Source organism: Arvicanthis niloticus, chromosome 4, assembly GCF_011762505.2.
Source record: "Arvicanthis niloticus isolate mArvNil1 chromosome 4, mArvNil1.pat.X, whole genome shotgun sequence".
Classification (NCBI taxonomy): domain Eukaryota; kingdom Metazoa; phylum Chordata; class Mammalia; order Rodentia; family Muridae; genus Arvicanthis; species Arvicanthis niloticus.
This window is the reverse complement of record NC_047661.1, coordinates 84,817,563-84,832,969: the sequence shown is the minus strand read 5'-3', so window position 1 is coordinate 84,832,969 and position 15,407 is coordinate 84,817,563. Positions and strand designations below refer to the sequence as shown.

Genomic DNA, 15,407 nt, shown 5'->3' with positions numbered 1-15,407 from the left:
TCCCTGTCCTCAAAATGCTTAATCTTTGCTTTCTTCAGCGCAGAGGATACATTATAACTACCATTTGACAACTGTCAGGGGTGCACAGACCAGCATTCCCAACATTTCAGAGGATGCAGAAGGATTGTGAGTTCCAGGCTAGTCTTGATTGTAGGAGACCCTGGTCTAAACCAAAACTGAAACAACACAAACTTTATCTATGAATTCTATCAAAAGTGTCGTTTCTGGTCTCTGTTTGGATGGTCCTCATTGTTAGTGGTATTCCTGTTTCTATTCCAGCTATGTTTTGAATTGGATAACAGGCCTGGTAGACTTTGTTTTGTTAGTGTTAAGACATTTATGTATTCTCATAAATATACTTGAGTGTTGTTCTAGAGCACAGCTAAATTACTTGGGAATAATTCTGTTCTTTCTGGGCTTGTGGTAATAGGGGAAATCACAGCCACCTTTTGTCTAGGGATAATTCTGTCCCATGACTAAGGTCCTAGCTTTCTAAGAACTCTCACCCCAAACCCCAATAACTATGAAGTTCTCCACCTGGGCTTTTCTGGGTGCTTCTCCCCATGCCTCAGCTAAATTCCCAACACATGTAAGCTGACAAACACTGACCAGATGGACTTCTGATCCCCCAGAGCGTTCCTTAGGACACATCGCCACTTCCAGTGCTTTCTTCTGTTGTTTCCCTCAGCTCCCAAGTCCTTGTCCTGAACCCCACTACCTTGCTTTCTCCTCCCTGCACCACACTGATGTTTGGTTTCCACCCTAGGACAAGACACTAAGGTGCACATTTTACATATCAAAGCAGACCTGGCCTCCAGGTTCTCCCAGCATCCCTCAGTTCTTACCTGGCATAACCTGCCACCAACCCTGAACTTCCCACCCCAGGCCTGGGCTGCCCTTCCCCAGGAGGCTCTCGTCTATATAATTGTAATTGATTTAGAAAAATGGCCAGATTTTTGTCCATTTGTTGTGTGATTTCTTGGAGCTTATCAAAGTTAACAACTTTATCTGAGACCGATTCCATACCCTGAAGGAGGCAGCAAACCCTAAGGTCTCTCCTCTGGTGTCCATTATGACCTGGCTGGTAATTCCAGTTGGGTTCTGTAGCTGGCATCACCTTGTTACTCACAGGGTGGGTCTGGTCTACATACTGCCTGCCAGGTGCCTGAACCCATCCACATCCCTCAGGTGTAAGGGTGAAAGCCTGTATGACATAAAGGTTGTGCCAAGTTAGCTCATAAGCCTGGTAAAGGTAGCAGAACCCTTCAATACAGGGGGATGGGCTAGCAAAGAAGAAACCTAGCCATTCTCAATCTGAGATAGGTCCTGCAGGGAAAAAGGATCATGGACTGGAACAAACCCCTTAGCTCCTACCATCTCCCGGAGCGGGCAGAGGAGAGCAGAGGCCTGCTTGGACCATGTGTGAGATGCCACAGGAGAGATTCCTTGTGGAGCAGGACAGTGTGTGGATGGAGACCAGGGTGTGGGTTGAGGGGTCGTAAAAGGGGAAGAGAGCAGAGTAGGCACTGAGGAGGAAAGAGGAAAGGAAGGGATGGGTAAAGGGGAAGCTGTTGACCACCAAATGGAGCCTGTGAGGGTAAGGAAGGAGGGGGGACAGTGGGAAGAGAGACAGAGGAGGGGTGGGTAAGGGGGAAGAGGTTGGCCCTTGGCCTGTGTCTCAAGAGGAGGGGTATCTGTGAGGCAAGTAGAGGAAGAAGATGGGAGTCAGGAGAGGTCATGTGATCCAGGAAGAGGATGACTCTAAATGTGCTGGGGAATCCTTGGGGCCAGTGAACTTGCCCGAGAGCAGCTTCCCAATAAACCTGCCTTTAGTATAACCCAATCCGGCTTGAACTGGCTCCTTTCACCAGTGCAGAAATAACGTATCAAATGGGAAACTCCTCCAGTAGTAAGCTGGCTAACTGCAGGGCCCACTTCCTCTGTTTTCTCTTCCTTAGGAAGCGATTTCCAAAACAGCCTGATAAGATTAGCATCAGAATATTGTTGTCTTACGTATTTTGTCCAGTTTATGATTTGGAAGGTAAACTTGGCTCCTATTACTCCATCTTGGTCAGAAGTAAAAGTCTCCAGTGTATTCTTTGTATGTCTGGCGGTTTGTTGTAAACAGTACTGTCTGTGACGTATATCCACAAGTAGTGAGTGCATTTCCACCCACTCAAAGGCTCAACCAGCTGTGAACTGCCTCTTCTCAGAATCTTCCTAATTTGCCCTTCTAGGAGACTCTGTAGCTTAAATAAAGATGAGACTTGATTCAAGTAGCTTAAATAATTTAGACCCCATGCTCAAGACAAGGAGAAATCATGTCCAGCCCTTACAAACGCACAGATCAGCTTTACTAGGGGTAGATGCTATCGGCAGAGGTGCATGTCTCGGGTGCCCATCAGCTTGATGGATAGCAGTGCTCAGGCAAGAGGACCTCTGGCTTGGCACGGGAAAGAGAAAAGGATCAGCCTGGCTCACCTCACAGACTTCTGGACACAACTGGGCATGAGTTCAATTCTACACATATGGAAGGAACGTTGAGGCTTTGAGGCATCTAGGACCTCATAGCACTTAATAGCTGAGTGTCTTCTCTAGGACACATATACAAGTGACACTTATAGTGGGTAAGGCAGGGAAGAGCAGACACCGTGCCCTGTAACATACAAATGTCTATACTACAATTTGCTTGCCCATTAGAGGGTTCTTGGCTCAAAAGCCATTCTTATCTATGTTTGAAAAGCCCATCTGGGGAAGCATAATGTACAATTTTAAGAGATTTGGAGCAGAACAGACATGAATTCAAATCCTACTCCTGAAACAAATAAGTGGAACTCTGATCATCTCCAAGTCTCCATTTCATTATCACATAAGGTGGCACCGTACTGTGAAGAATATTCTGTAGGAGTCTTGACTCATAATATTCACTCTGAAAACAGCTATTGTCACTCTCCTAGCAGCTATTTGAGGAAGAAATGGTGACAGAGGTGGTACCTCTTCACTTGTCAAAGGAAGACATGCCATGTCCTAAAATGAAGTTCATCTAAGCCTGGGGGGCCGGGGGACAAACCTGTCTTGTTTATACTCCAGAAAGACTCCAGTTATTAGAACATTGTAAACAAGAATGGCTGTCCTTGGGCCTGCTGACAGTACTTTCAGATTTTCCTTTCCCTGAAGACTCAGTCTTTCCCATAACAGTGGCCTCTGCCCAGGCCCTGGAAAGCAGGGTGAAGGCTGCTTTGGCTCACTTTCCAAGGCTGAGCATTGTCTGACACTGTGTGTACCAATGGGCCCTTCCCCTAAAGCCCTCAGCCTGGTTTAAGGGTGAAGGTAGTTAAGCTTGCTAGCAGAGCAGGCAGAAGAGCTACTGGATTCTGCTGGCATGGGACCAAGTCAGAGAGGCCTGTCATCAGGGCAACTAAGTGTCCCAACAGCTGATGCACAACCTCTGCCCTGACAGGCCTCTATGGCCCTGGGTGACCCTACTCATCTATAATCATAAGCAGAAGGGAGATCAATGTTCTCTCCAAAACAGCACTTGGCCTCAGAGTGGAGCCAATCCTGTTATGACTTAAATTCTCCAAGGGCCCTCTGACCACCCTCGCCATCTCACCTAGAAAATTACAATTACTGATTAATTTTATAAATGTGCTAAGTCTTTCATTTCTGTGACCCACATACACAGATCTCCCTCACCCCAAGACTTTATACTGAAATGTGGGTCCTTAAAGTTGACAGTGTTAAATATCTTCTATTTGGCCACACATCAACTAGCAGATTCAACCCCAGCCCTTCTCTGCTGGCTCTTTTAGCTGCTCAGTTCTTTCTCCTCCTCTCCACAGTCCTCTTTTCCTTTCCACTTAGCAACCTGACCCAGTTCTCATTCTCCCTACTTAGAAACAGATCCCATGGGTTCTCTCCCTTTGCCTAAGGTTCCACTGACTCCACAACTGTCTGTATCCCTTAATGGCAGCATAACGTTGTAAGTCATAATCTAATTTCAAAGTAACTCCTTCAGTGGAGCTCCGGGTTCTATCTCCAGCACTGCCAACAAAGGGAGGAGGAATTATATATTGCAAAAAGAAAATATCCCTTCCTCTCCATCCAACCCACTTCCATACCTCTCAGCTACCAACAGTTGAGAATTTGTTATGTGTCTGTCTAGATTTTGTTTACACTTACATTTGTAGGTTAGCCTGTTGGTTAATAGTAGACCCTTGGATACTGTAACACCTGAGATTGAATTCTGACCTTGTCATTTACTATTTCAGGAATATTAAAGAAGTGGCAATCTTTCTATACATTAGTTTATCTATATAAGATTGATATAATAGTAATTTCTACTTCATAGAGTTCTTTTTTATATAAATTACATTTGAAAAAGATTGTGTGTGTCTCTCTGTGTGTGTGTGTGTGTGTGTGTGTGTGTGTACATGCCACCTGTGGAGGTCAGAGGGAAACTCGAGAATCATCAGGTTTTTCCTTCCACAATGTGGGACTCGGAAATCAAACTTAGATGAGCAGGCTAGGAGGCAAGCACTTTTACCATTGAACTATCTCATTAGCTCTCACAGAGTTCTTTGGAAGACTAATCAGTTAAAATAATGCCTGGTATATAAGTACTATGTAGGTGTAACCATTATGCATTTTATTGTTATTTATGCATTTTTATCTTTGTTACACAAACGGGACCACAATATGAATACTGTTCTACAAGTATATGCCATCTAATAACATCTAATAACAAGTATATGCCATCTAATAACCAAATACCAGTACAACCTCATACAGCATAATGACAGCATGACATGCAATTGTCTTTGTGGAAGAACTGGATCTACTTTTAAGTCCCAAGTATAAAATAATATAAAAGGATGCGGGCAGGGTTGGAGAGATGGTTCAGTGGCCAAAAGTACTTGCTGCTTTTCAGATGACCCAGCTTCAGTTTCCATCACATACCTAGTGGCTCACAACCATCTGTAATTCCAGTGCCAGGGCATCTTATGCCCTCATCTGATCTCTGCAGGTACCACATGTGGTATACATATATGCAGGCAGGTAAAACATTCACGCTGCTTATAAAGATAGCATATGGGTAAATGACAGGGCCAGAGAGGGTGATCCTGGGGCCCTGGATAGCTGGTTTTCTCAATGCTGAGTTCTAAAGGGCAGGGCTGGTCTCTCCCCCACCCCCATACCCTAAAGCTGCCGAGGATACCCTGTCATGCACAGAGAACTGGTAAGCTCTTGACTGTTCTTAATGATCAATTTTCATGTGTTCCTTTCCAAACATGGCTTCCTGACAAGCCCTGGAAAAGGAAGTCTTCTCCTTCTTGCCCCTTCCCATGACCTGGAATGGGAAAAACTGATCCCTCGGGGAAGGGCTATGTATAACCTGCCGAGAAAGTCTCAGGGAGTGCCGAAATGACGTGAGTACACAAAAGAGGCAGAGCTGGGCATGGCAGTGAATGCAGGCAATTGCAGCTCATGGAGACAAGAGCATCTCAAGTTCAAGGGTAGTCTCAGCTCTGCAGCAAGTTTTATGTTAGCCTGAGCTACATGAGAACCTATCTCAAAGGAACCAAAAGAGAGGCTACAGGGATAGTGTACTACAGGGATAGTGTACAATCTGTAAAGTGTTAGCCTTGTCAGGCATGAAGGCCTGTGTTCAATACCCAGAACCTTTGTTTGGAAAATAAAGAAAGAATTTTTTAAAAGTCAGGTGTGTGTATGGGCTTGTAACGCCTGCACTGAGGAGGCAGAGATAAATGGATCACACATTTCTGCAAAGCCAACCTAGCCTACTTAGTCATGTCCAATCCAGTGATAGGCCCAGTTTCAACCAGAAAGGAAAAGAAGTGAGGATGACACCTGAGGTTGACTTCTGCCCCCGCCCCCATGCACACTTGCACACATATGCATGCACATGCACACACAGACACTGTCTTTAGATGAATGGTGAATAAGTATATGCATATATGAGTGCGTGAATGGTCAGGTGTGTGCTCTCAATGGCATGACTATCCCTTACTCTCCTCCCTGTTCATCCGCCCATTATTTCCTACTTATGCTTGGCGATCAGAACACAGAGGTGATGAATAGGTAGGAACTATATTCAGAAGTGTATTCATGACTATCCTGAATTCAGTGGGCATGAACATTAGGGAACACCCCACTCACTGTAAACCAGGCCAGCATCTGGCTGTAAGTAATAGTTCTGGGAGCCAGGCTCAGTGATCGAGCAACTTCAGGACATTATTCTTCTGTGCCTCAGTTTCTCCATTTTAAAGTGATGACAATAATAACACTTACAGAAATCACACTGAGTATTATATGAATTCAATTCATAAAGTGCCTTTAACAGTACCTGGCAGAGTCAGAACCAAATAAATGCCCATTTTATTATCACTGCGGCTAAATGCCTCTACTAACTCTTACCTCCAATCCTATTTTCTTTTGTACCAACTTGCTTAAGACTTACTGTTTGAAGAGAATTCAAAAGAAGTCATGCACTCACACTTACTCAAGCTTGCACACATAGGGGGGTACAGAAAAAGGAGGGAGGGAGGGAAGGAGGGAGAATTTCTCAGAGGCTTGGTGGGGAGAAAATTTATCACTTTAGAAACTGTTCCCAACGAAAGGGTCAGGGCCATTTCAAGAACCATCTGATTAAATCTGTAAGCAGTAGGCACAGAAATCCCTCTGGACTTAAAAATCAGATGGGCATCTTGTCAAGTCATTCCTGTAGGGGGAGCTTACAAATTTAAACAGACACAGCAAAAGGAACCAAACAGTCTAGGAATTCTGTCATCTAAAATGGTTGTTGGGAGCAGGGCAAATGTTTAAAAGCAGGACAAAATGTTTACTGGCTTCTTGATCTACTGAATATCTTTATTACCTGATTGCTTTGTCACTTCCTGGAGCTGTGTGCTAACAGGGCTGGCACTCCCGCTCATGCGCAGTGCATCTCCTGCTTCCTAGAGCTTACAGCAGGGTGGATCAGAAGTATGCCTGTCGAAGGAGGAACGTCTCCAAAAGAAGGAGAATCGAGAGGAAGTCCAAATGGTGCTGGCTGTTGGGACTCTGGAAAGCCAGTGGCCTGCTCCAGCCTTTGGCCATACAACAGCCTCATTGTATGAGGACAGAAAACTTAACTGAGGCTTGCCTGCAAGCATATTTGAACTTGGACCTCCAGAGCAAGGGCTGGCAGCCAGCTACCATGCCCAGACACGCCCCCTCCTCTTTTTTCATTCTCTTCTCCATCTTTGCAAGAGCATTTAGTTCCATTTAAGTCCGGGAGACCTGGCAAAAACAACACTCCAAACACCACTTCCATTTATGGCAATGGGATCCTCTATGCCAAGGAGACACAGCTTGTCAGCTCCGAGTCCTTTAGACTCCGCTTTGAGCATCTGTCTTCTCTGCTTACACCAGCAAAAGGGCTAGGTCTGATGGGTAGGCTTTTTTTTTTTTTTTTTTTTTTTTTTTTTGTTGGTATTGTGTATCTTGTATCTATTTACTTGTTTTTAGGAGAATGACTTACTAATATCAGCAAAGGAACAGTATTCCAGATTCCTAACACTAGAGTGATCTTAGCCAGGCACAGGTCAGGTGAGGAAAACAAAGAAGCACTCTGAGAAGGTCGTCTCTCACCCCACCCCCACCCACCCCACCCCCACTCCCAGATAAGACCTACCCTTGCCCTCCCTTCTTACTTGGTGTTGGCTTTATTATCATTTGCTCTTCTGTGGATGCAACTAAGTTCTGAACTCAGGAAAAGAACATTTTTTTTATCCTGCACAGTCGACAGAGGCTGGTTAATCCAGAGGTCTTTCAACCCATGTCATCTCTCACACCCCTCAGCCTGTTATTCCTTTTTGTCACTGGAGTCTGAATTCTTAGAGTGAAGTTATATTTCAATTCTAACCTGAAGTTAGCTTTGGTCAGTTTGACACAAACCTCAACATAAGTCGGAAGGAAGAATTACAGCTGAGGAATTGACTCCATCACATTGGCCTGTGGGCATGCCTGTGGGGTGGGGCATTTTCTTGATTAGTAATTGATGAGGGAGGGCTGGTCTATTGTGGGTGGTACCACTCCTGGGCAGGTGGGCCTGGCTGTTTAAGAAGCAGGCTCCTTACAGGATTCCTTTGTGGTTTCCCTGGGATTGAACTCAAATTCTCAGGCTTTACCTGCTGAGCCATCCAGTCAGGCCCTATTTTCCCATAATTCTTCCCCTTTCTCTCCCCTGGCCCTGCCCCCAATCTCTGGCCCTGCCCCCAATCTCTCTGACAAGCCCAAGATGGATGGACTTGAACTCATGATTCTCTGCCTTAGCCATCAAGTGCTAGGATTACAGACATATAACGTGACAGGCACCAGCTCCACTCCATCCTGGTAAAGTCGAACTAAAATCCCTCCAGGTCTAGGATCAGGGATCACCTACTCACTTTAAAATTCTTATTACCCAACGTCGGAATAATGTCTTCTCCTAACTCTGACAGTTCATTTCCAGTCCAAGACTTACTGAAGGGCTGTGAGCATCCTTGTTGGACAGCTTTGCTTACCTGGGTTCCGAGGTTTTCAAGCATGAGGCTCATACTTTGCTCACAAATGTCTCCTAGCACATTAACCTAACAGGAAGCTCTCCACGTGTGCTTGATGAAGACTAGTTACACACCTGCAGGCAAGCTGACACCCAGGCATCCTCCTATGATTCGGGCTGCTATGTCAGCAGCAATTATGACACGGGTCATCGATTATGATCACAGAGCAGGCTTTTTAAAGGGGAAACTTGTCTCTGGGGGAAATCAAAGCCGGGTTTGCCAAAAGTCCATGCAGCACTGTGAACTCTCTTACAGCAAATCGTCAGAGGACTCTAGGCCTTTTGTGATGACTTGGAAAAATTTAGAGAGAAGGCAGTCTAAACTTACAGGGCATCAAAGAGCAATTTCAAGAAAATCGGTTTTACTTCACCACAACTAAGGAAGACATGTCTGATTTGGCATTCATAAACCTTAAGAATAATAATTTAAAAAAAAAAACCCAACATAATAAAGGATATGAACCACATGGGGTCCATGATAACCAGCGTGAGAATGGGAGTGACCTTTATGACTTATTCAAGTTAATTCCTCTAACCACGTACCTTTACTACTATTAAAGTCTTATCATTTTCTTTAAATGCTTGAGTATTAAAGTGTTCTTACATTTTTTAATTAAAAAAAAAAATTCAGACAATTCCTCTGTTAGTTCATGTGACATTTCCACAATTTTTAAAAAAGAATGACTGCAGCCAAAAACTGAGCCTGGTTGATACTGGTAATTAAAAATCTACTCCCTGGGCTAGGGAGGCAGCTCCGTTGGTAGAGTATCTGCCTAGCATGCATAGAGCTCTGGATTTGATCTGCAGCACTCCATGCACTACACATAGTAATATAGCCGATAACTGCAATGCTTAGGAGGTAGAAGAAGGAAGAACAGAAGTTCAAGGTCATCCTTTGTGGGACAGTGGACCATGCTAGGAAGCTTCGTAAGGTAGAGCAGGTCTGAGGCTCCGGCACTTGGGTACACACACCTGAGATGATAGGTGCCTCCCTGCTCCCTTCCAGATTCCTGGCCTGGAACACATGTCCACCCTCCCCATGTCTGTCAAGGAGGCCCAAAACAGAGTTCTCCATACTAATAAGGTACCTAGAGGCCCTAAGGGTTTAGCCAATAAGCTTCCCTTCCTGGACATTCCTCTTGCAAAAGAAATTTAGTCTCTGGCCCATCCTAAAAAGTTGGTACACATCCATTTTCCATGATGAACAGTCAATAAACAGTATGGATAAACATGGATGTCCCTTCCATCAAAATTCTGGTGGGGAGCATGGAGAAGGCCTTCACCTACAGAGCTGCGGCCTAAGTCTCCCGTAGAAGGCCTCTCTGTACTTCCAGACAACCTTTGCTACCTTCACTGATGAGCTAAGCTGGAGTTTCCCGTCTCCCCAGCCTGGGTTCATCATCCTCAAACTCATCCTCAGCATGTGGCCCCCAATGGTCTCAGCCTTGTCGCTGGCCCATGGACCTCCATCCTTTGTTCCTGATTCTTCTGTGTGATGCCACAGTGGTGACTGGGTGCCCGAGAATCAGGGAACCCCAACTTTGGCCTTCTCCATCTTAGACTGCATCTTTCCAGCCCCTGAGCAGTGTCTTGATGCTTCTCTAAAGCCCAACACCAGACAGGGACACAGGGAGATGAAGTTAAACACTCCCCACATTTTACCTCTCCAGCAGCTGTACCCAACACCCCAATGGCCAACAGCAGGTCAAAACTTGGACCCACAATCCTTGGCCAAAGAGGACATTGAAGGTCATCATGAGATTTATAACTCTCCTGTCTTCTTCCTTCATATAAAAAAGAGCACTTCTTGCCTATAAGTATATTCTAGAACTCTTGTCTAGAATGCATAGACCTGAGGTCAGTCCTCAGCTGAAAACCAACCCGCTCCCCCAATCCCCCACACACATGCCTACCATGTGTACAGATGATACAACTTCACTGAAAAACACAATCATTTATGCTCTCAGTTACCATATGTGGGAGGGAGATGGTGGACTGGGAAAGTCATCACAAATGGCCCGTGTGCCTTTGGAAGCTTTTGCATTACCACCTCCTTTGCATACACCCCTCATTAGCCTGTGACTAATAGATCCCAGCAGGGTCTGAGGAAATTTCCTGCTAAGCATGTCTCTCTTTCATCCTGGCTGCTGAGCCAGCCTACTCCCTTCATCTTTGGGCTAGACACATAATATGTCCTACATGTATCTTTTTCATCTTGGATGTCCCAGGAACCAAGCCCATTGGGTCTGCTTTGGTTTTAAGGCCATTTCATCTGTATGACAACCACAGTATCTACAGTCTCAAGAAGTAAAATTGTCCAAAACCATGTCTCCACTGTCTAAATGCACTGGAGAATGAAAAGGTCTCCGGGGCCTCTGGCATTCCTCCGGGAAAAGGCTACTAAGCTACAGAAGAATTGGACTGTTGCCCAGTGGCCTTTGGGGGCCTTGAACTTTACATAGGTTTTCTGAATACAAGTTCTGTGTGGTGAACTGGCAAGAGGAGAATTTTCCAAGCCTACTCTGTAGAAGTCAGCTGACAGTGCAGCTCTGTAGCGAGTCGTCATACATTCTGAGTCCCAGAGCACCACAGGGCCTCTCCCACTTGTCCTTCCTTTTGCCCATTGAGGTGACATCTACTCTTAAGTGGCAAGTGTCTGCCTGGGTGACTCCAACTTCTTTTTTCTGTTGAGTTTAACAAACGTGATTTGTGTACCATCAATTATGTTTATACATTGGAAAAAAAACCATGAAAACCCAGTGCCTGCCTTTGAAGAGCTTCTGAAAATTACCACATAATATTTATTATCCACACAGCATGGGGTGAGGTGGGGGGTGGGGACGGACAGGAATTAGAAGACAGAATCTTTTCAGAAACTAAGGCTGGTGGGAGCAAATGACAGGTAACCTGATTCTCACAGGAGGAGCCAGGGGGAACGTGAGGCCTAGAAAACCATGGGAAGTATTCCCAACGGTGCAAATGGGAGTCTAAGGCCCAGGGAGGTGTGGAGAGCAAGCCAAGATACTATCCGGAAGTGGTTGGGCATTAGTGGAGAAGTTAGAAAGCAAAGGTCAGAAAGAGAAAAGGAAGGAACATGGCAAGGAAGAATAACCCTGCAGAAGTTGGACTCAGAGAACTTGAATCACCTGAAAGGAGGTGGGGATTAATTTGGTACAGAGTAGGGACTTGGAAAAAAAAAAAAAGAAAGAAAGAAAGAAAGAAAGAAAGAAAGAAAGAAAGAAAGAAAAGAAAAGAAATAAAAGAGTCATCATTTGGTAACATAGGGAGTCATTTGGCTCAGCTTTCTATTAAACTTGTCTTTTAGTAGTTTGTTACCAATAAAATTAATATTCACTTAATTTTAAAAGCTAGAAACACAACCATCACAACCATCTGAAAATGGTAATCCCAGATAGCCAAAAATAGTCCTTAAAAGGGAAAGAGAAACTTACAGTTTTCACAGTTCCTAGTTTTTAGATGTTACTGCAAAGCTATAGCCATCAAGGGTACTGCCATCAAGACAGACATACGGACTAATGGGTTACAGCAGGGAGGCCAGAAACAAACCATCATGTACACGGCCAAATTATTTTCAATGACGGAACCAAGGATGTTGAAAGGAAAAGGAAGAACAATTTTCAACAGCATTAGAACACTGAATATTCTCAGCAAAAGTTATCTTGACTACAGTCTGAAATGGAAGTATTAAAACTTTACATCCCTTACATGAGAAGACGGAAGGCATCAGTTGGGCATTTGGTGATTTGTTTTTTCATACAACACAAAAAGCACATGCAACAAAAGGAAAAGCGGATAGATGGTGCACTTCAAGTTGAAAGCATCCGCATACAAAAGGACACTAGCAACCGAGGGAAAGAAGCAATCCACGGGCTAGCAGAAACTATCTGCAGATCAGATACTTAGTCAAGGGCTGGTCTCCCTAACTCAAGAAGAACACCAGCAACTCCACAAAACTGGATCTGATTGGGAAAGGTGCAGAGGACTGAAACAGACATTTTTCCTAAGAAAATTCACATTTAGGGCTGGGAGAAGTGTCTCGAGGGCAAAAGCACGCACTGTGTGACGCTTGAGAGTTCAAGGCCCAGAAGCAGGATGTGCAAGTAGAAAACAGACTCTTCAAAGTTGTCTGTTGACATCCAAACCTGCACTGTGTCGTGTGTGTGCCCATTGTCTCTCACACACATCAAACACAGATACACAATTTTAACAAGAATTAAAAAGTACGTATCCAATAGATGGTCCATACCGTCAATGTAAAGGAAATACAGAGCAGACCCACCACGTAAAACCTGCTATATCAATCAAATAAATAAGGACCAGTGAGCTGGCATCTGCCACCAATCTTTGTAATACATGCTGATAAATACGTGGAAGGTAATGATTAATCTTCACTGTCAACTCAACTGGATTTAGAGTCACCTAGGAGACTGGTGAGGTATATCTCTGGCTGTGCCTAGGAGGGTATTTTCAGAGAGGATTGACTGGGGAGAGGGACACTCATCCTGATGGCATCCCATAAGCAGGGACCTCAGACGAAATAAAAAGGAGAAAAGTGGACAGATAAGTGGGTGCTATTGTGCCCTGTCGCTGCTTCCTGAGACTGAGCTGGCAAATATTTCTTTCTTTGCTTTTGTATCTGATGTTTTACAAATAAGACACAGAGAAAAGTAGAAGCTCTGTGCACAGTTGGTAAGGCTGCATAACTTGCTTTAGGCACCAAGAACCTATGGAGGCACTTTGAAGTATTAGGAAGTATTTGAAGTGTAGGAGCCAGCAATTCTACTCCTGGGAATAAACCCAGAATAATTGGAAGTAGGAGTTCAAGTGGATTCAAGTTCATGGGTCAGACTGGAGGGATAGCTCAAAAGAGCTGTTCTTACAAAGAACCTGAGTTTCATTCCCAACTCCCACTGTCACTTAGTTGCTAGCCCCGCCCCTTGGTGTTTATAGGCCATAGCCTATAGTTGCCCCGCCTCCTTAGAGACCTTCCTGGGGCTTTCCCAGCATCAGAGCTGGGCAAGCACTTAGTCCCTGGGGATAGCGCCAGCATAGCTGGGAACAGGGAGGTACTGACAGTTTTGTGGGTTCTAGGTGGTGGTCTGCTTAACCTTGCCCACATTATCTTCATCCCCTCTTCTGGACTGCTTGTCCTACAAACCTCACATTCTGGCACCAGACAAGGACAACACACCTTCAAGTCCTGTAATATCAAATGTCAAGAGGTTTTGCTTCTTTGATGTAATCCTGATAGGGAAATTTGGCATCTGCTAGGAATCCAGGAACCTTGAGGAAAAATAAGCTCTGTTAACAGGTACAGGCTTGGGTTAATTTATTCTCTGACTGCACTAGATTCAAAGGCACTTACAGTCCTATTTCCAGTGGCAAAGGGGACACTAATATTGTACTAAGTTTGCAGTGGTAAAAGACTGACACCTTTGATCAAATGCCTAGAGACCAGGACAGGACAGCTGTTTCTAAAAAGAGACAGACAATAAGCATGTGAGATCTTAGCCAGATGGTCTCGGTGGCAACTATTCACCACTATGATTATAGCACAGAAACAGCCATAGACAGTATGTATGTGGATAGACATGGCCATGTTCCAATACAACTTTATTTTCAAAAATGGGAAGCAAGCCAGATCTGGCCCGGGAGGCATAGCTTGCAGACTTCTGCCATAGAAGGTAAAGCTGTAGTGGAAGAGGCACTTGCTGCTGCCGGGTATTTTAGTGAGAATATGAACTGTAATGGAATTGATTAATCACTTCTGAGCGTGCTGGAGAACTTGAGGCAGGAAAGTGATGAGCTCGAGGTCCATCCATATAAGGAATCTGAGCTCCCCTGTGAGTGAGAACCCCGAGCCTGACAGATACAGTGAAGGGAGAAACGAAACCACTTACATGCATATACACAATGGTCGCTATCATCAGAATGGAAGAGAGAGACATAGGAAAAAGAGAGTAGAAAAACAGTAGGTAGAGGCAGACCCCAGAGTGGGGAGCCCAACACAGGCAGGTGAGAAAGCACCCATAAAAGAGCCTGAAGCTGAAAGACTCCTGTAGAGAAGATGGTGAATCTTGAGAGGTGTCTGTCAATAGGAACATCTGTCTGTCCACCAGCTCTTCTTTTTTCAGACAAGAGTACTGCTTTGCTTGGGGCTGTTTAACTTGGGGACAGACAGCACAAAAGTTTAAAAAGTGTTCTTTTCCATGAGTGTGGGAGGCTATGCTGGCTGAGGGGTGGAAACAGGAAGCTGCCTGATGCCTCCATTTCCTGGATGGACCACAGAGCATCTGAGCAGTTGTTCTGAGGGGAAGATGATGGTTGAGGAAGAGAGAGTTGTTTGCAGGGTGGATACCAGAGTCCTGTAAGAGTGGGACATTTGGTTGAATATCACACAGCCATGTGTGCACCTTTTATCCTGTGGTAGGAGCTTTTCTCCAACATGTAAAACTAACAATATTAAACGTGTGCTTACTTCTAGACCAGTGGTTCTCAATCCCTTTGGGAGGGTCAAAGGACCCTTTCATAGGGGTCTTACATTAGATATCCTGTGTATCAGATAATTACATTATGATTCATAATGGTAGCAAAATCACAGTTATGAAGTAGCAACAAAATGTTATGGTTCGGGGGGTCACTACAACATGAGGAACTGTATTAAAGGGTCACACAGCATTAGGAAGGTTGTGAACCACTGTTCTAGACCATTCCCTTAGACTTTAAAACTGTTGTGTATATTTTTCCATAATCATATATAACAGATGAACAAATAAACAAT

The 15,407-nt window shown here is 44.6% G+C and overlaps 1 protein-coding gene across 8 annotated transcripts in view; it reads right to left on the bottom strand.

Moving 5' to 3' along the window:
• Tmigd3 (transmembrane and immunoglobulin domain containing 3) overlaps positions 1-15,407 on the bottom strand; it is a 65,774-nt gene that overhangs the window by 43,314 nt on the left and 7,053 nt on the right. Inside the window, exon 1 of one of the 8 annotated variants that reach the window (XM_076933071.1) lies at positions 8,568-8,732. The exons of 4 other annotated variants lie outside the window; for them this stretch is intronic. Coding sequence is in view for 1 of the 4 variants with exons in the window: in XM_076933065.1 (XP_076789180.1) it covers positions 6,899-6,956 (58 nt within the window). In the remaining 3 variants the exon portion in view is untranslated. Of the gene's footprint in view, positions 1-6,898; positions 7,056-8,567; positions 8,733-15,407 lie in introns of those variants that run through there. 3 more of the 8 variants (XM_076933068.1, XM_076933066.1, XM_076933065.1) reach the window with 3 other exon arrangements.